This window comes from Aristolochia californica, unplaced genomic scaffold (assembly GCF_029961685.1).
Source record: "Aristolochia californica isolate CCGP_79_NKW_82.1479 unplaced genomic scaffold, dmAriCali1.0.hap1 SCAF_16, whole genome shotgun sequence".
In the NCBI taxonomy this organism is placed as follows: domain Eukaryota; kingdom Viridiplantae; phylum Streptophyta; class Magnoliopsida; order Piperales; family Aristolochiaceae; genus Aristolochia; species Aristolochia californica.
In genome coordinates, this window is record NW_027181837.1 from 17,401,746 (window position 1) to 17,421,880 (window position 20,135).

Here is a 20,135-nt window from a genome sequence, read left to right on the forward strand (position 1 = left end):
GAAGTTACTACGTTATATCTACTCTCGTCTTTACTCTTCTCTGCACTTACCGCTTCGTCTTCGCCGTAGATGCGACTTTCGAGATTTGACAATATGTTGCACGACCAGGTCTCTCACTCCTACCATATTCATGGTTAAAACTCTCGTAGCCTCCACAAGAATTCCAAAAAAAAATAAAAATGTCTCTGCAGGTTAGCTTACCGAAGGTACAAATACCATACTAAACGAATTGATCCCGCAGTCTTGTTGGATCTGGTCGGAGTCCTTTCAACAAAGTAGAATTCAGGATTTCTAGAAACTGAGTCAGGAGAGTCTGAGTTGGGTTGCAAGTTGCAACAGAAACCTGAAAGCCAGTAAGGAACAGCAATAATACAGAAGAGGAAGAGCCGTGCATGCAATAATTAGAAACAAGCTATTTACAATTTTAGACCAACATAATTAAGTCTAAAAATTGTCATTTCTTATCGGTATTAGTATTGGGAGTGGGAAGCGCGCCATGTGGAAGGGGGAAGGGGGAGGGAGCCCTCTCTCCGGAAAGTGGTCCGAAACGATCGTATCGTCTCTGTTAAATGAAGAAATCTTCTGGGTCGCCTCTCCTCTTCCGACGAAGTACAGACCCAATCTCTACCTCTCCGTGCTCTCTGTGTCTCTCTGGGTTGTCTTTCCGCCTTCTCTCCCTCAGATAGGCAGGGAATTTTTTTGTTGAGGGGAGAAAGGAGGGAACCATTTCGATCCTGCCCACTTTCGGGTTATGGCCTCTTGATCGTATTTCATCGCCGGCATAAAGTCGGAGTTCCATGCATTCATGAAACAGGTATGCCTCTGATTTATTCTTTTTTCTCGGGTAATAGTTTTTCTTTTTCTCTGTTTTTTGCTAAACAGGTTCAATTTCTGCAGACGCAAAATGCTTAATTTTAGCTGTTTCTAATATGATATCTTTTTTGCTTTAGCGATGTTTTTCGGTCGGAATTTGTTTTTGTGATGTGAGAATTCATTTGAATTCCGTCATTTCCGTTCATTGTTGTTTGATCCCGAACGTAACATTCATCATCTGCTCAAATTTGCTCCCTGGTCGTCTTCACAATATTTGATTTTCTGGGTCATTGTTTTGTCTACCGTTTCCAGATTTTTTTCTCCTACTGATTGCCTGTTTTGTCTCACTTATTCTTTGTTTTAAACATTCAAAAATTTATTTACTTGAATAAAGAATTTTCCAATTTATTTCCCAAACTACCTTCACACGGATCCGTCAACTTCCCACGTCAGGGATGCTTGTCCACCTCGTGTCACATGAACATCCTCTTTAAGGTGATTTTAGGTTTTTAAAGAGGATACTTAAGTGGTGCTATGTGGACAAATTTTGCTGATGGGAAGTTGTCCGTTATCCGATCTAGTGTGGATTTCAAACGTTGAAATTTTGGTAAAGAAGTTTGAAAATTCGTTATTTAGGTAAATAAAATTTTAAATCTGGTATTTTGATTAATGGCCCTTTTGTTTATCCACGAAAACGGCCGTTAGATGTAAACCAGTTTCTATTTTTCTACTCATCTTTATGTTACAGTTCACCCATCTTTTCTAGTCTTGCTGTCGTCAAGTTTGTGTTTGTCGTCATGTGTCATTATAATACTCAATGTTTCTTGATCTGCTTTCTCTTTTTCCTATAAAGTGATTTTTCTATTCTATGAAGCTAGGAAATCTTCAGAGATGATTTTCTGGTTTACTAGTCAAACATTTCGTATATACGAAGTTGGACTCGATCGAGCATCATTCTTTTCTGTTTGAACTTCGCAGATTTTTTCTCAAGGTGAAATGTTGGTGGCTCCAAGCTTTCAATTTCATCAAGAGAATACACTGCTTCACCTTTCGAATCACTTGTCCTTTAGCTCTGGCTGCTGATGTGGTGATTTTTTCGTGGTGGTGTGAGCACACTGTTCATCCACAAACCTGCACTGTTTTCTATTATGTACAAGTTGCCGTTCAAATAGAAGTAAATCTCTTCTTCTTTGAATTTTATCCATTTTGTTGCTCTCTGAATGAATCTGCTAGTATCATTTGATCTTTAGTGTTCTTGGATTCATGTGAGGGAGGACTAAGATGGTTGTGGTTTGTACCCAAAACCAATCAGGTCCAGTACTATGGTCCTGAGGATGGTTTCTATTTGTTTGGAGACTGCCATTGTCCTACTGGTCTAGTGTGAAATTGTGAAATTAGTGAAGAGAAAAGAGAGATTGAGAAGAGAAAATGAATGTAGAGAAAACCAGCGAGAAGGAGACCCAAAACAGTCTGATTAGGGGTTGAGCTCGACCCCTAATCCCTTTTGTTAAGTGAGATGGATACAAACTGCAAAAATACCCCTCTTCACTTAAACATAACTAAATACCTTATATCTCCTACAATATATACTCCAAATACATGAAAATTAAACCTTATATACAATACAACATGCTGAATAAGATACTGCAGAAATATAAGAGCTCCAGCAGTGTAAAAAAACCAAATTACCCTTCTGCTCTTTTCTTAACACTCTCCCTCTAATTGGGGCATATATGTCCATGAGACCTAGCTTGTTGCAGAAGATTCCAAATTCTCGTTTACCTAGTGCTTTGCTAAAGACATTTCCAAGTTGCTTCCTAGACCAAACATATGGAGTAACCAATTCTTTCTTCATTACAGTGTCCCAGATGAAGTGACAATGCACCTCAATATGTTTATTCTTCTAATGAAATACAGGATTCCCTGTAAAGAAAATTGCCTCTTGATTATCTCAATACATGGTGATGGGCTCATTCCTATGCAACCCTAGTTCGCTAACCACAGACCTTACCCACATCAGTTTGCTAACATTATGAGCCATGATTCCCTACTCAGCTTCAGCACTTGACCTAATTAGTTTATTTTGTTTCTCGTCTTCCAGCTTATTAAGTTTCCTTCTAGAAAAACGCAATAGACTGTAGTGGATTTTTTGTCAAGCTTGAAGCTTGCATAATCTGAATAAGAAAATGCTTCAATCTTCAAGTGATCATATGGTTTGAAAAACAAACCCTTTCCAGTGACCTTTTCAAATATCTGAGAATTATCTGTGCTGCTCCAAATGAATTTTCTGCGGACAATCCATAAACTAGCTCACTGCACTGACAGTAAACAATATGTCAGGACGAGTCACAATAGCATAAATGAGTTTACCAACTAACCCGTGATATACCATCTTGTCATTAAGTTCATCACTTTGACATGGAGATCATGTCCCATCTCCATACCTAGCCCATATTCTTTCAGCATATCTATGATATATTTTCTCTATGTCAAAAGAAGACCTATCTTGCTCTTAGTTACCTCAATACCCAAGAAGTATTTAATGATCCTAAGTCTTTAGTTTGGAAATATTTTCCTAAAAAGGTCTTTACCTCTTCAATACCGGCAACATCACTACTAGATAGGATGATATTAACAACGTAGACAAGCATTAGAACAATATCATAAGCTCTCTCCAAAACAAATTGAAAAAAGTAAGAAGAAGGTTGAAGAGAGAGAATGAGAGGGAGAGAAAGTGGAGAAGAGAAAATTGAAAAAAGAAACTAAGATAGGGGACCTGGACGTGCCCTGACTTCTATTTATAACTTAGGGTTGAGTACAATTTACAACGTATCCCCTACTTTAAGTGAATACCCTAATTCTCTATATCTCCTATTCTACGTGTCTCCTTTGCATGTAATTTGGTCCATAGATATATATTGACATGTAGAATAAGATTACATCAAGAAATATAAATAGAGACAAGGTAAAATGACCAAAATGCCCTTGATCTTATTTTTAGACACAAATAAATAGTGGTCACAATGGCTTCTGGAAAAACTGAAGGACTTGATAACCTGATTGAACTTCTCAAACCATGTTCGAGGGATTTGACCGGAGACCATATATAGCTTTCTTGAGTCTACACACCTTGCCAATCTCCCCATGAGCAACATTCCTAGGAGGTTGCTCCATGTACACCTCATCGAGATGACCACACAAGATAACATTCTTAATGTCCAGTTGACTTAATTTCTATCCTTAATTAACTGCTATAGATATAAAATTTTTGACAGATGATAACCTAGCCATAGAAGAAAAGTTTCAAAGACATCAATATCTTAAGTTTGTGTGTATCCCTTGGCAATGAGCCGAGCTTTGCAACGTTCAACAATACCATCTGCCTTATATTTCATTGTGTAAACCCATCGACACCTAACAACTGTAGCTCTAGGTGGTAACTCACATTACTGCCAGGTACCTCTATCTAACAATGCTTTCATTTCAACATCCATAGCCTGCTTCCAAAAAAGAGACAAAAGAGCATCCTATAGAGAAGCTGGAATAGTGCAAGAAGAAAGCACCAGGGCAATTTTTTTTGTATTTATCAAACAAATAATTAAAAGACACATAATTTGAGAGAGGATAGCAAGTTCCTTTATGAATACTTTTCCAAAGAGCAATAGGAAGGTGAAGATCACTTACCTCAGGATCACAAGATGAAGGAGGTTCATGAGAAGAGGTGGAGTGTGTTGGAGTCATCCATCGCTGCTTTTATACCTGCAATTGTTTCTCAACAATAGCACTAGAAGGGAAACTCAAAACATCCTCCATAGGAACAAGAGCAACCACTATGGGAACTGTAGTAGGTGGAACATACTCAACCAAGGATGAGGTAAAAAAGTGGGTATCTTCAAAAAATATCACATCTACAGATACAAATGTTTTCTTAGTTCACGGATAAAAATATTTGTATCCTTTCTGTTTACGTGAATACCTAAGGAAAATACGCTTTATTGCTCGTGTTGATAGTTTGTCTCGAGCAAAACCGAAAACATGAGCAAAGCAGATAGTCAAAAACTCGAGGAGTTAGTGAAAATAACTCTTTAGATGGCATTAATACTTGAATTGGTATTTTACCATCAAGAACAAAAGATGAAATCTTTTTAATGAGAAAATACAAAGAAATAACTGCATCACCCTGATAAGATTTTAGCACATTCATGTGCAAGAGCATAATACGAGCTACCTCTAACAAGTGGAGGTTTTTACGCTCAACAACTCCATTCCGTTGTGGAGTAAATACACATGATGACTGATGGATAACCCCCTACTCTGACAGAACATATTGAATTTATGATTCACGAATTTCAAACCATTGTTTGTACGAAGCACACAAATGGAACCATCAAACAGATTCTTTATTTCAGCATAAAATTTTTGGACTACATAAAAAACATCAGATTTCTCTGATAAGAGATAAGTCTAAGTATATCTACTGGGCATCGGCCCCAGACATCTGAGTGAACAATATCAAACAATGGGCTACTCTTGAACTGACTTAAAGGAAATGGTGTCCAATGATGCTTCCCTGTTGACAAGACTCATACTGAAACGAAATATTGGAAAAAAATTCTGGAAACAGTTGAATCAGTTTGGTTGGAGAAGGATGGCCTAATTGATGGAGCCATTGAGGTAGTATGCAATGCTTGTAATGTATTTTGCTGCAGGTCACTCTCCAGATAATATAATCTGCCCTTCTTACCCATGGAACCAATTGTCTTCCTCGACGTGAAATCCTGAAAGACACAGTGAGATGGATAAAATAGTGAGAGAACAACAGTTCACAGACCTAGTAAGTTGATTAACGGACAACAAGTTCATAGGAAATTTAGGAACAAACAGAATGTCTTTGGAGACAGGAAGGAAGACGGAACTAAAGTACCAATTCCCTGAACTGCAGGTAATGATCCATCTGCTAGAGTGACATGTTTAATGGAAGAGGACTATTATAAATCTGAAAACAAAGAAGACATACTTAACATATGTGTGTTGGCCCCCTGAGTCTAGAACCCAGGTAGATGTAGCCAAGGTGGCTGTGGGAGTAGAAGTCTGAGCTATGGATGCTGATGTGGATGCAGCAGTTAACTGAGCCATATGCTGAACAAGCTGCTACAATCTCATTAGGTACCCCATGTATGATACTTCCTGGCACTGCCGTAGGATTTTCAACACCTTCATGAACAATAGAATTTGTCCATGAGGGCTTTCCAAATTTAGGCCAACATTTTTCTGAGAAGTGGTTGGTGCGACTACAATGACTGCATTTTCTTTCTATTTTACCATCATTCCTCCTTCTGCCTCTGCCTATGCCATCTCTTCCTCTGCCCCTAATACCAGTACCTATTGAAGACTTTGAATAATTAATTGTGTCAAAAGCAGAAGCATCTGAAGATTTAACACCTTTGCTTCCCTAGGAGAACACAGCATTTTCAGCACTCATGATCTGATTTAATGTAGTGGAAAGTGAAGGTACCTCATCAGAAGCAAGCACTTGTGCCTCACTGCATCAAATTCAGTCCCTAGGACATTGAGAAATCTTGCCACAAAGTAACTGACCTTGCTGTTTTCTCTATTATCGTTCATCGGCAGTAAAGGGTGATACACATTTATCTCTTGCCATACCCCTAGAAACTCACTGTAGCCCTGTAACCGGTCTATCACCTCTTTTGAGAATGAAAATTTTTGCATACAGCACGAGACAGATTGCTCTATGTGCATCCAGTGACTCAAGAGACATACATATCTCATTGGAATTCTAGCAGTTCATAATCTGATTCCTTAATTTGGAATCAATACTAAGGAATCAATACTATTCATCAGCTTTTTTTTAAAAAAATACTATTCATCAGCCAAGTCATGACTTGGTCATCCTCTGCTTCCCAATCTTCATTTGGAGGCACCGTATTATCATCCCTTAAGAATTTCAGCTTCTTGGTTTTCAGAAATACACACGCAGACTTAGACCAACTGAGATAATTCTGCCAATATAACTTCTTAGTGGTAATCCAAACCGATTCCTTTCCTTCAATATTCATTGATTCCCTTGAGGGAGTATAAACTTCACCAGAAATTTGCCTTAAGTACTTCAAAAATTACACAATCCAGCAACTAACCCTTCTAGAAACAATTCCGGTGCACAGCACAAGTGGGCCCCACTTCTAACAGATTAGGGTTAGGGCAAATTACAACATGCACTAGGCCAATAGATTCTCCACAAAGCAATTTCAATCAATTTCAACTCCAATCAAACCAGAAATAAGCAATTTAGGGCTGATGTCAGCATTCAGAAAGTGACACAGCCAAAAAAAAGAGATTTGGAACTGTGCGCATGACATATGGATCAAAGACAAAAAAGCCCTTCCAGGGCAGTAATAAATCATAGAGACTGCTCAATAGGTAGTAAAGCCCACAAACCTAGAAAGTTATAGCAGAAAAGGAGAAAAAATCAAAATTTTGTTATCAAGAAACACAAACCTCCTGAGATCCCTCTTTTGGAGAAGCCGTTGGCTTCAATTCAGGAAGAAGAATGGAGATTAATGGCTCCCAATCAGGATTAGTACCCTGATTCTATGTGAAATTGTGAAACTAGTGAAGAAAAGAGAGATTGAGAAGAGAAAATGAGTAGAGAGGGAACCAGAGAGAAAGAGATGCCAAAACAGTCTGATTAGGGGCTGAGCTCGACCCCCATTCCCTTTTATTAAGTGAGATGGATGCAAATTACAAAAATACCTCTCTTCACTTAAACATTGCTCAACACCTTATATCTTCTACAATATATACCCAAAATACATGAAAATTAAACCATAGATTTTTTTTTATGGGAATGTATGAAATTAAAATTAAACCATAGATATAACATGCTGAATAAGATAATGCAGATATATAAGAGCTCCAGCAGTGTAAAAAGACCAAAATACCCTTCTTTCTTAACATCTAGCTAAAACACTGATCCTTTGAAATCCATTTCTACCTGGAAGTATGACAAATTAATCAGAAGAGTTTCACTCTGCCCTCTTTGTGTTTCCCTCCTCCAAAAAGTAAAATGATATAGGTTTCTGGATCTCCATTTTTTCTTTGGTTTAAAAGAGCTGAATATTAAACATTCAGATATGAAGTAACGTAAAACCACCTGTTGTGGTATCTTGTTTGACTGTTTGTCTCTGCTTTTGAATGTTTTGGACTTGGTCAAGTGGCCGTTCTTTGATGGTGATATCTGGATCTTTCTTTTCTTCTCTGTATGAATTCCACTCGACACTTATTTCCAGTACCAAGTAGAATATATGCATTTTTTTCCAAATATAATTTTGGTGAATGTCTCAAGTGCATCTGCTGTGCCTTGGCTTCTATCTTTCTCAATTCTTCTTTGTTTGCACATTTCTAATCTAAGAAATATGACAGGTTCACAATCTGGTCTTGAAGTGTCCTTGGTTCTTGCTACCTCTTACTTTTTAGCACGTGATAGATTATTTGGAGGTAAATTTCTCTAGTTAAACACAATGGGGGGCTGTGTATCTGCACCAAGAGAAAGACCAAAATCACGAAGAAAGTATGCTCATAGATCAGGCAAATACCGTGCAAGGAAGTCTACTTCTATTCCTGATATCCCTAAGTCACGACTTAGTGACACAGGTTGTATAACAGACTTTTCTGTCAGTGAGTTTGTCCACTTGGATTTTGAGAAAGCTGCTACAACCCGAAGAGGATCTGAAGTTTCTAATATGACCTTCCATGTCACTCAGTTGCAATGGTCACATAAAAACGGGAACTGTAAGTAAATAGTCTCAACTTGTCTGTGTCATGTTTGGAACTATTAGTGCTTTTATTTTCATCTTTTACATCAATTTAAATTACATTATTTATAAATTCAAAAAAAGGGAAAATAAGATAACTTCATTTGGAATTGAAGAAGAATGTTTGGTGGCCTTTTCCTGGTAAGCTAGAATCTCTAACATATTATTTGTCTGCTGACTACTTGCCTCAAAATTGTACTTGGAATATGAAAAACGCTTTTATGCTTCAAGTTTCATGGTAGATAATCAGACAATAACAAAGTATTGTCAAGCATTGGAAATTCACTATCTTCTTTATCTCTTGTCATTAGTTTATCTTATGATTGTTGTTAGATGTCTATCTTTACAATCATACAGGCAAAATGGCTGAATTTGACTGTATTTGTGGTCAAATTAAAGACCCTTATTCCTTTCAATTTTATAAGGTTCTTCTAATTAGAACTTGGAAGTGTTGATTTCCTTGGATGATGATGACTCTCTTTGTTAGATGTCACATGTCTGGGCTTGTATTGGAAGCTTGAGGTTTTCTCCTTTATTAATAAAGTGACTGGGTCTTAGAGCTGTTTGGTCCTCATATTCCTCATTACAATCTCGGAGAAACACCTGACATTCATGTCATTTGCCCTATATCCTGTTCTTGATCAACTCTTCACAAAATGGGACTTGGATTGAAATGGAGATTTGGAAGCATCATTCTATGAGATATGTTCATCTTGTGGTTTTTTTTACAGGTTCTAAAGGCCTTAGCCATGGTGAACCCCTCTCTTTTCAACTTTTTAATGTTGGTGGTGTCAGAGTGGTTCCGTCCACTCTTGTGAGCGGTAGCTTTCCGCACTTAACCAACTAGTCTTTTAAGTTGTATTGGGCAGCCTCTTGACATGGTATCAGAGCCAGGTCTGGCACGTCCTGTTTAAGTGCAGAAAGCCAACCTACTCAAGAGAGGTGGACCGGAACCACCTTTGACAGGTAGTTAGCCTCTCTCATCCTTGTTCTTGGCGGCAAAATTGTTGGATGGCTCTATTTCATCGTTTTTACCTAATACACCATTATTCCCTTCTTCCAGTTTACTGATGTCACAAATATTCCTTTGTGAGAAATCCCTGACAAAGTTAGCTACCCCTTTGATGGCTTCACCAAAAGGTCAAATCCACCTTTTAAAGATTCGATATGGATCACTTTCTTGGTTGTCAGCCATCTACTTCCCATACACCTATTTCAGCTTCCCACTTTTCTCATCTGATCCCAATAAGTTTTGATGGACTCCAGGCCTTGAAAACCTTGAGAGCCTCAGTAATCTTTTCCAAGGATGAAATATTCACTCTCTTGACATCCTCCCTTGCTGGCATCCCTCCCTACTTCCTCTTCTTTATCCCTTGCGTAGCGAGTGTTGTCTCTACGATTGCTGATTTTGAAAGGAAATTCTTGTGGAGAAGAACCATTGAGGGGTTGAAATCTGATTTAATAAATAATTCTAATGTTGAAGAATTACTGAAAACTACGAGGACTGACTAAAGCGTCTAAATTATAAAAGGCTTATGTAAGAAGGAAGCAGAAACTAGAAAGACTGTAAGACAATAACTTACTTCTGGAAAGTTATTGTTTTGAGAAAGTTTGCTCTTTAATTACTTTTAGTACTTCGAGAAAATAAAAAAGTACTTTTGGGGAGTTGTTGGACTCCATTCTTAACAAGGGATTTTCAATTTAGTAAGTCAAAATTCAATTATAATTAGGAAGTTTAGTCTGAGAAATTTTCTGTTATGCTGATGTAACTTATTTTGGTAAGTTCATGGTCTGCTTATAGATAAATTTCTTGTAACTTTGACTCAGTTTTGAAGAATTAATGCAAACTTTCTTTTTAGTTGCTTGAGCACCTTTGTTTTTCTTACTTTTTGCTGAGAAATAATTTTGTAGTATTTTTTTTTTCTTGTGCTAGCTACTACTAATAGGGGTGTCAATTTTATCCAATTATCCGATTTTGTGTCCATTGTTTATTGAACGCAACGGATATAGCACAAAAAATCTTATCCCTATACCCATTTACCCGTTTACTTGTATTAAACAGAACAAAATCGGGTAATACCTAATCCATACCTGTTTACCTGATTACCAGTATGTTAGGGTATTATTGTAAATTTTTACATACCTTTAATGGAGGAGGACCTTATTATACATGCTATTATATGACTTTTTCTGTCTTTGGACATTAGAAACATGTTGTAATGTTATTATTTTAATTTTAAAGAATTTTATCTATTTTATTATTTTTTTGCTAGTTTTTCGTTTAATTACTCGTTTACCAGTTTACTCAACTGGTAGCCAGGTAAATAAACGGAATCAGAGTACCTTAAAAAATAATCTATTGGAACGGATGTGAAATACCGGAATGATAATCAGAATGGTATACGGAATAACATTATTCCATTTCATCCATATACGGTTTACCCCCCTAACTACTAGTTACAAAAACGACTCCTCTAAAACCCAGTTCTTCTTTTTGAACTTGAAAACCAGGAACTCCCTATAGCTAAAATAGCAGTGGTTGGGTTACTTATATTCCAGCCTCATCTATCAACTATATACTAATATTTTTGCAGCTTTAAAATATTACTTTGTCAGATGGATTCATGTTTATCTTCCTAAGAAGTTGGGGATCCTTGGGAGTTAGAGTATTGAATACATGAATAAAGCTTTCCTTACAAAGTGTTTTTGGAGATTGAGAATCCACAGAAATGCCATTTGGAGGAAGAGCCTCATTGCCAAACTAGTTTGAATGGTCAAATCTGCTGGTTGTGTGTAGTTTGTTTTCTATTTAGGGATTTATTATCGAACTTCTCCTTAAGTTCTGATCTGAAGCTCGTTTACAGCTTGGTTATGGCTCTTCAATAAAGATTTTGGGAGGATTGTTAGCTCAAAAAATCCCTCAAGATGTCCTTTCATGCTGTATTTAATGCTGCTTGGTGTCAGAGTGGTATCAGATCTGGGCACGCCACGTCCCGCGTTCGAATCCCGTGAGAGGCAGTCAAGAATGGGCGGGGTGGGTGTCAGAGTGGTTCCGTCCACTCTTGTAGGCGGTAGTTTTCCGCACCTAACAGATCGGTCTGATGGGTTGTATTGGCTAGCCGCTGTCACTTGGAACCAAGCTGCAGTGATTGCTGAAATTAAGCCATGTATCAAACACTTCCTGGAATAATTGGCTGAGGCACAAACTGTTTGATCATGAAGTGGCTGAGGTGCTCTCCCTTTTGCAAGCCCTTAATTGTGTCTTCTTGTTAAACCTCCACCCTTTACCACCACCCCCACCCCCCCACCTCAGTTGCTGTTTTTTGTCTAAATTACTATTTGCAGTAGAATATTAATATTTAACAACCTGAGTAGAGGTGCCCCAATTAGCAACCCTGTTTTCACCCTTTGCAATGCAATGGATGAGTCAATTGACTACATAATTCTTTGCTTTGGTTTCTTGTGGAGAATCTGGCACTTTTTCAAGGAGAAGTTTGTACTGTAGGTTTGTCCTCTTCTGTATTTTGGCAATTCTATGGAACATAACATTTTACTGCCCTCCTAAGAGTGGGCCATATCCTATGGAAGGCATGTCTGGCAAACATTCCTTGGTATTTGTGGCTTGAACACAAGCAAAGACATTTTCACAGAAAGGCCAGCAACTTCGATAGTGTTACTTCAAAGATTTTTAATAAGATATCATCATTATAAAAAAATATTTTTAATAAGACTATCTGTTGGATCAACTAAGGAGTTTCAGCACCTGCTTTGTGATTTCAATCGTAGCAACTTGCATGCAATGACAAACCTTGTACTCCACTGACACTTCACCAATGTCCTGGGATGTCCTTTTGAGGTGCCATTGAATTAATCTTTGATGGATGTTCCTTAGAAAGTACTTTACCAGTGGGCTTTGCTAGGTATTGTCAGAGTGGTTCTGTCCACTCTTGTAGGCGGTAGCTTTCCGCACCTAACAGATCGGTCTTTTGGGTGTATTGGCTAGCCGCTGTCATGGTATCAGAGCTGGGCACGCTATGTCCCGCGTTCGAATCCCGTGAGAATCGGTCAAGAATGGGCGGGGTGGGTGTCAGAGTTGTTCCATCCACTCTTATAGGCGGTAGCTTTCCGCATCTATTAGATCGGTCTTTTGGGTGTATTGGCTAGCCACTGTCAAGTATATTTTGTGATCTGAATTGTGATGTTATGCGATTGTTGCTGGGCCCCTCCGTTCTATGGACTCTACCCTAGCTGAATTACATGCACTCCAACTTTTTTTCTTTTGAAAATGGTAGAGAGTTTTGCTTAGAAGGAACTTCATTTAACAAGAATACATCAGACCAGCCCAGGAACCTAGCAGCCAAAAAGAGAAAATACATTCTGGGTAAATATACCAATAAATCAAAATATGCATTATGATTTATCATCTAATTGAAAATGATCCCTCATATCTAATGGCTGCAAAGAAGCCCCTTGTCAAGTCAACTGGTCTGCCATCAAATTAGCAGTTCTAGGGGTATACTTCCTTGAAATCTGGATAGATATAGTAATGTCATAGATCTCATAATTGAAATGAAGTGAGCACCAAGCTTTGGACTTAATCATAGGAAAGCAATTGATGATCACTGTTCAATAGCCCTCCACTACCAGAGGGCATGAATGATACTGACTGAAAACTTTCAATCCACAAAGGAGTTCACAGAACTCACCCCCTAGTGGAATTGCATTGATAAAAAAGAAGAGAATGTACTCTGATGGTGCAACTCAAGTGGTCTCTGAAGATTCCTTCCCTTCTCACAGTCATGGTAAAGTATTGGGAGGAGGATGGCACAATCTTGTCTATCCAGTGCCCTCAAAACTGCACTCTCAATATGCTGGAAGAAAGGGAGACCCAAAATTGTTGGCAATGAATTGCAGTGTCAATTACTCCAAGTGATAAGTCCCTCTTGTTTTTGTTTCTGGTTTAATGAATTCATATATTTCTCAAAAACAAAAAAAACTTATGGTCAAAAGTTTTACTTTCCATTTCAACCCACTGTGCCATATGGTCGCTACGCTATTATAATTCTACAAAACTTTCCCAGGGTTTCACCGAGGTCTATTGAAAAAATGAACCACCAAATCTAGGAAAAATGTAGGTAAAGAACTAAAGCCAAATGTCGGCAGCATGACCCTGAGACAACAGAAGAAAACGGGTAGTGATGGAAAATATAATTTTCCTACTCAATTGAGACACTAAATGTTACAACTTGATCTCTACGAATTAGCTGCTCATTGGTTAGGATTTTTCCTTTTGATTTACCCTTAAAAAAATGCATTACTTTTGGGAGTGCAGTGATGGACCACGAAAGAGATGAGTTAGGATAATAAACGATATTATGTTTTAAGGTATGCAAATAAAAAGAAGAGATTGTAAAAATCCCAAGTCATATCTCCACTTTAAGTGGTCCTCCTCACAATGCGACAAATACCTATTCTCTAATATAGAAACCAATTGATGTACCTCATCAAACTCATGATCTCTAATCCCTAAATGAAAATTTAAATTCCTATTCCCATCAAGAAAAGAGATCGAGGTATGTTAATCTCTAACAACAAAATAAGTAATTGGGAAGGGGCATTAATGATTGATTCATCTATCCAATCACTGATCTACCATTTTGGACATGAAGCCTGAGACCAGTACAAAACAAAGGCTTGAGAGACAGCATATAGCTTTCCAAAGACTAGAGGCAACACAAGGCACCAAATATGGTGGGACCTAACAATCAGGAGAGTAACTATACATGCACACCTTCGTGGTCTAAGCATTTTTTGTCTTCATTTCTCAGTGCTCCCAGAAGTGGATGGTGGTTCTAAATTGGTTATTAGCTGGTCCTCCAATGATATGGAGCCCCCTTGGAGGCACCGGAACATATCCTCAAATATTAGAGAGCTTGTCATCAAGCTCTTTCCCAAGTGCACTCACATTCACCACCCAGCAAATTATGCTGCTGATTCTTTAGCAAAAGGGGGTGTTTCTCTTCACTTGTTCACTGTTAGAGAATCACCTTAATGTTTTCAATTTTTTTGTAATTTTTAATATCTCTCTTGCTACTGGTTTACTTGGCTTCAGCCATTCAAAATAATCACAATTCTTTAAAAAAGAAAGAAAAATTCACTGGTCATCTGTCAGTTCCTCAATTTCTTTATGTGGCAGTTTTTGTTACTCCAAATGATGTTGTCCACTCACTTGTGTGTCTGTTGTCTATTTGCTCTTTGTTTCCGTTGACGAAATCTATTATCGCATGCTCTTTATTTTAAAAACAGCATTTTCATCCAACTACTAAAGCAAAAATAACTGCCTGATTATAACTATCTTTTAGGTTACAAATGCAAAACACGCAAATACTATACCTGTGTTATAAAAGTCTTTTGTTTTTGAGCTCTTTTAATGCTTCAGTTGGATTGTCTATTATTTTCTTATGTATATATCTTCTAATGCTTTGAGAGGCTTCATTTGTCTCCATAGTAATATGTCAAGAAGAAGCATGGTTTGACTCTGTCAGTATTTTGGAGTCTGATTCTGATGATGACTTCAGTAGCGTGCATGGAGGTGATGTTCACTGATCCTGCTCCATTTGTTTCATTTTATAATATTGAAGCTCTATAACATTTATAAACATCCTGCTCCATTTTGTAACATTTTGCTGCTTTATCTACCAGATTGTTTTCCTGTGGTTAGCGATGCAATTGGCAACCTATCAAACACTCAAATGCTCGACGGTGCTTCCAGCTTTATGGGAACCATGTGCAAGTTTGAGGAATTATGTGACAATGCCAACCCAGTATCCTTTTCACTCGAACACTATATGAAAATAGATGGAGATAAAGTGGAGAAGTATTTTAGTGGCAAAGAAGACTTCAAAGAATCTGATAGGATTGCAAGTTTGACTGCGGAAGGTTACGAAGTTTCTTGTTTAGGGAAGTCAGATGAGGTTTCTACCAAAAGAAGAAGAGCAGAGAGACGATATGCTAGTTTTAAAGGTCTTAGAGAGGACAAACATGATCCCAACGAAAAAAAATTTGAAATCATGAAGCATATAAATGGGTTCCCTAAACTTGCTTCTTCTGTCAGTTTCAATGACAAAACACTTGTGCATACATCAAACCCTTACCTGTCTTCTCAAAAGAAAATGTCAACACTTATTAAGCTTTCGTTTAAGAGGAGGTCCAATGAGGGAGAGGAAACTACTGAATTATGTAAGTATTTATTTTCGTCCTTGGCTTTAAATTTGTCTACTGGTCTTGAGGAATCACTTAAGATCTTAATTCTTTTGATATGGGATCTGGACAGGTGCTTCCCAGAGATTCTTATATCGGCCCAGAGGAGGACTTAGGGTACCATGTTCATTAGGGGAGAAGCCAACTCAGGGTTGCTGGTCTGTCCTTGAACCATCAGTTTTTAAGCTTCGGGGGGCAAGCTATTTCAGGCATGCTAAATGAATTTCGCGACCTATTTTTTTGGTTTCACTTGTTCCTCTATTTGGCAACTGATTGTAAGTCTCAAGAATTTTCTAGCTAGGGTACAGTTGTGTAGTCCACCATCAAGTGGGCCTTGCTAGAGATGACATAGGTTGTCCTTTTAACTGCCCTTAATTTGGGCCATCATCGAGGACCATTGTCCTACTTGACTAATGATTTAATACAGTACTAGTCATATTTTGACTGATATGGTTTACCTTTAATAAGTGATTCTTGTGGATGTTGGTTTCAACTTGTAGTTTATATTCAAATTGTAGGTCTGTGTTTCACATAGTTTAAGTTGATTATATCTGCATTACTCTGTCATTCTCTCCTTTCAAGTAACTGAGGCTTATCTTTTCTTTTTTCATCTATTATTTGTATGAACAATGTGTATAATTTATCTTACAGAGACAAAAGGAAATGTCCTGCCCCAAACTGTACTCCTTACATCCCTATTGGTGTTGATCTTTTTGTCTGCCCACGGAAGGTAAACCACATTGCTCAGCACATTGAACTGCCTTATGTGAAGCCACATGATAAAGTACCTGCACTCCTTATTGTTAATATTCAGGTCAGTAGTGCTTCTACCTATAAGACATCTTTCTTTTTGTGTATATGGTTGCTCTATGACATGGATTTAATACAAGAAGCTTACTCTTGCATCTGGTCTTCAATAATTTGTGCTACAGCTTCCAACATATCCAGCTGCAATGTTCCTTGGTGACTGTGACGGAGAAGGGCTGAGCCTTGTCTTATACTTCAGAGTTTCTGACAGTTACGAGAAAGAGATTTCTCCTCATTTCCAGGAGAGCATTAGGGTAATTTTCTCTCTCATTTTGTAATTGAAGAATTTATTGTCCACCTTTAAACGCTTAGAGAAACATGGGATCTTACTAGAATAGTTGATGGGGTCTGCTTGTCTTCTCTTAGTCATAACAATGGCTGCAGTTGATTATCATTCATTATGTGACCATTAATTGTCAATATTACATGCATGTATACCATATGCGAGTCAAAATCTTTATCCTTGAGTGATGAATTTTAATGGATATATACAATTGAATCAACCATTTTCACAGTCAGTGCATTTAGAGTGTATATTGAAGTTGCTAATAGATGACGCTTGTCTGATATTGGATTCTTTCCTCACCATCTGATGGTCAGCTTTTATCTTGGGCCATAGATAATTGTGACATCTTTGCATGGTGCTATGGTCGTGGTGATTTACATAATTTAAGAAGTAACCTTCTTTGTTGCGTTAGTATTTTTTCTGTCTAACGCATAAGAAGCAAGCTTGCATTGCTTGCTTATGTTTTAGTAACTAGTGCAGAGCTGCCACTGACGATGCTTGTCTCTGAAATTGTACTGAATGTTTCCATTGAGCTCCTACCCATGACACTTGTCTCTGAAACTGTGCTGCATATATCAATTCCTTTTACATATTGAAAAATCACTGATGCATTTGTTCCAAGGATCCTATAAGTTGTGATTCATTCATGGCATACGTGCATTGAACATGGTGTTTTTTCATTTGCTGTAGAAATTGATTGAAGATGAAACTGAGAAGGTTAAAGGGTTTGCAGTGGAATCGAATATTCCTTTTAGAGAGAGACTGAAGATCATGGCCGGAGTGGTCAACCCAGAGGAACTTCGGCTAAGCTCAGGTGAAAGAAAACTTTTAACTGCTTATAATGACAAGCCAGTGCTTTCACGTCCTCAGCACAATTTCTACAGGGTACACATTTTTCTCTTACAATATGTTCCTACGTAAAAAAATGATGGATTTATGTTAGATGCAGAGTTTGGAAGCTCCTGTTTTAGCATCCCAATTCATTCACCAGCTTAAATCTTGTCTTCCATGTAGTTAGTAACTTCTAGGCTTTGGTCAAATACCTATTGACTATGATGTTTTCATGCTGGTGCACTGCTAGCTCCATGTGTTCTAGCCAATATAAACAATAATAACAAAAGTTCCGCTTGATTGGATGAAGAGAAATTTTGTAGTGCTTCTTTTCAATAAACCAGATGGCACCAAAAGTCATGTAGAGTCAGACCAGGACCATCCTTATTAATACAAAGAATAACAGCTGTAAACCCTAATCAGTAAATGGGAAAAACTTTTAAAAGGGTAAACCATGATATTTAAGATTTAGAAACACAGAATTAGATCTTCATGAAAAAACTGATTATGCACACAGCCAGTAGTGACCATGAAACAGTCTTTTAAGCTGGCTTAGTTGCAGAGTCATCGGTTCAACAGAAGATTGAGCAGCCTAAAGGTTCAATCAGAGGCCTGTTCTTGTAGTGGTAAAAATAGTTGTACATACTGCTATCTGAACACCAGATGCTAGACGCTGTAAAAGTTGCTTACTGCTTGACTGAGCTTGTCTACCAAGTTTAGTTGAAGACAGTCGTGATACTTACCAGTGAGTCATTATGAATGAGGCTGCACTAGTTGTATTGTTTCTCCTTGATAGTAGCACAAAAAAGAGGCAGAGATGCTGGTAAACTTTTTAAACACTACTGAGCATATCTAATCAGATCACTAGAGAAGCACAGTATCTATTAGTTATATTTAGGGAATAGATCCAGGTAGCCTGAGATTGTACTAATGGTAGGCATGACATGTACGTTCATTTGACCGATTTAACTGGATTAAAGCTCTCTTAAAAGTGCTTATTTTGTTTCTGGACAGTAAGCTTTGTTCTCTGGTGTTATGTACTGTTTGTATGTTCTAGTGGATCCTTCTTGATCCGACCAAGGTCAGAGAGAAAAGCTCATGTGATTTGGTTGATATGTTCATTTCTCTTGTAAAATTTTCTAATGCAGGACGCGAACTACTTTGAGATTGATCTTGACATACATCGGTTTGGCTACATTTCAAGAAAGGGCCTGGAGTCATTCCGGGAGCGTTTGAAACAAGGCATACTTGATGTGGGTCTAACCATCCAGGTTAGTTCTTGTTAACATAAATCCTTCGAATGTGAACTTTCAGAGTCCTATTGTGTGCCATTCACTGTTAGAGAATTTACGTTGGCAATGTGTGCTTTTGTTTGTATGAGTTAATCCACGGCTGATCCAATACGAAAAGCCATTTAGGTGCAAAACATGCGATGATCGGACAGCTGAGATAGCCGTTGATCATGATCGGATGGCTGAGATATTGTTTCACATGTTTCACACCGAATGACTTTTCGTATTGGATCAGCCCTCAAAGTTAATCTTTACTACTATATGACTGGAGTTAACTCATGACACTGCTGACAGGCTCAAAAACCGGAGGAATTACCAGAACAGGTAATGTGCTGTGCGAGACTGAACAAAATTGATTTCATTAATCATGGCCAAATACCTACCCTTATGACTGACGAGTGATCCTCATCAAGAAAGCAATTATGGGAATGCTCGGATGAGGTTTCTTCTGTGTAAGCGTCTGGCAATTGATAGCTACTGAAAGTTGTGAATTTCATTTTAAATGGATTCATGAAGATAATTTATGGCTTGAGCCTTTAACGGTCTAGTGCTTGTGTCCTATAATAAAATATTTCTGTAATTGCTCTCAAAAACAAAAACAAAAACAAAAATTTGGTGTGAGCATTCTTCTCTATCTCCATTTCCCACTCAAACTCGAACTAAACTCTAAGCTAGATGAGGCATCTCCCAACAATTGAACTTGATTCCTATATTTTAAATATTTTTTTAACAATTATACAAAATTATCAAAGAATATCTATTGTTTCGAGTATAATCCATAGTACAATCTTGCTCTGGGATGAGTTTCTCTTGGAATAAAACTTTTTACCAAATGATTTATTTATGTGAGAATCATGCATCTCAAATCAAGTGAAATTAGGAGGTGATGAGGTTCATGGACTTAAAGCCTAATTAACTAATTAAGTGGTCACCATCCTATGTGTTGTACTTACACTTAGTGTATTCTCACCTTTTTGTGTTCATTTGATTTTATAAAATAATTTTAAATTAATA

The 20,135-nt window shown here is 37.7% G+C and overlaps 1 protein-coding gene across 3 annotated transcripts; it reads left to right on the forward strand.

The window, feature by feature from the left end:
- Positions 1–490: 490 nt before the first annotated feature.
- Positions 491–19,701, forward strand: LOC137953248 (uncharacterized). 3 transcript variants are annotated; one of them, XM_068800547.1, is made up of 11 exons: positions 491–814; positions 1,792–1,987; positions 8,254–8,622; positions 15,154–15,237; positions 15,348–15,884; positions 15,979–16,114; positions 16,557–16,719; positions 16,838–16,966; positions 17,689–17,883; positions 18,978–19,100; positions 19,416–19,701. In XM_068800547.1, the coding sequence occupies exons 3-11, from the start codon at positions 8,352–8,354 to the stop codon at positions 19,521–19,523; spliced, it is 1,746 nt and encodes a 581-aa protein (XP_068656648.1). In that variant the 5' UTR covers positions 491–814; positions 1,792–1,987; positions 8,254–8,351; the 3' UTR covers positions 19,524–19,701. The 3 variants fall into 3 exon arrangements, with proteins under 3 accessions (XP_068656648.1, XP_068656649.1, XP_068656650.1); XM_068800548.1 differs by lacking the exon at positions 1,792–1,987; XM_068800549.1 differs by lacking the exon at positions 19,416–19,701 and having other exon boundaries at positions 17,689–17,812; positions 18,978–19,092.
- The last annotated feature ends 434 nt before the right edge of the window (positions 19,702–20,135 follow it).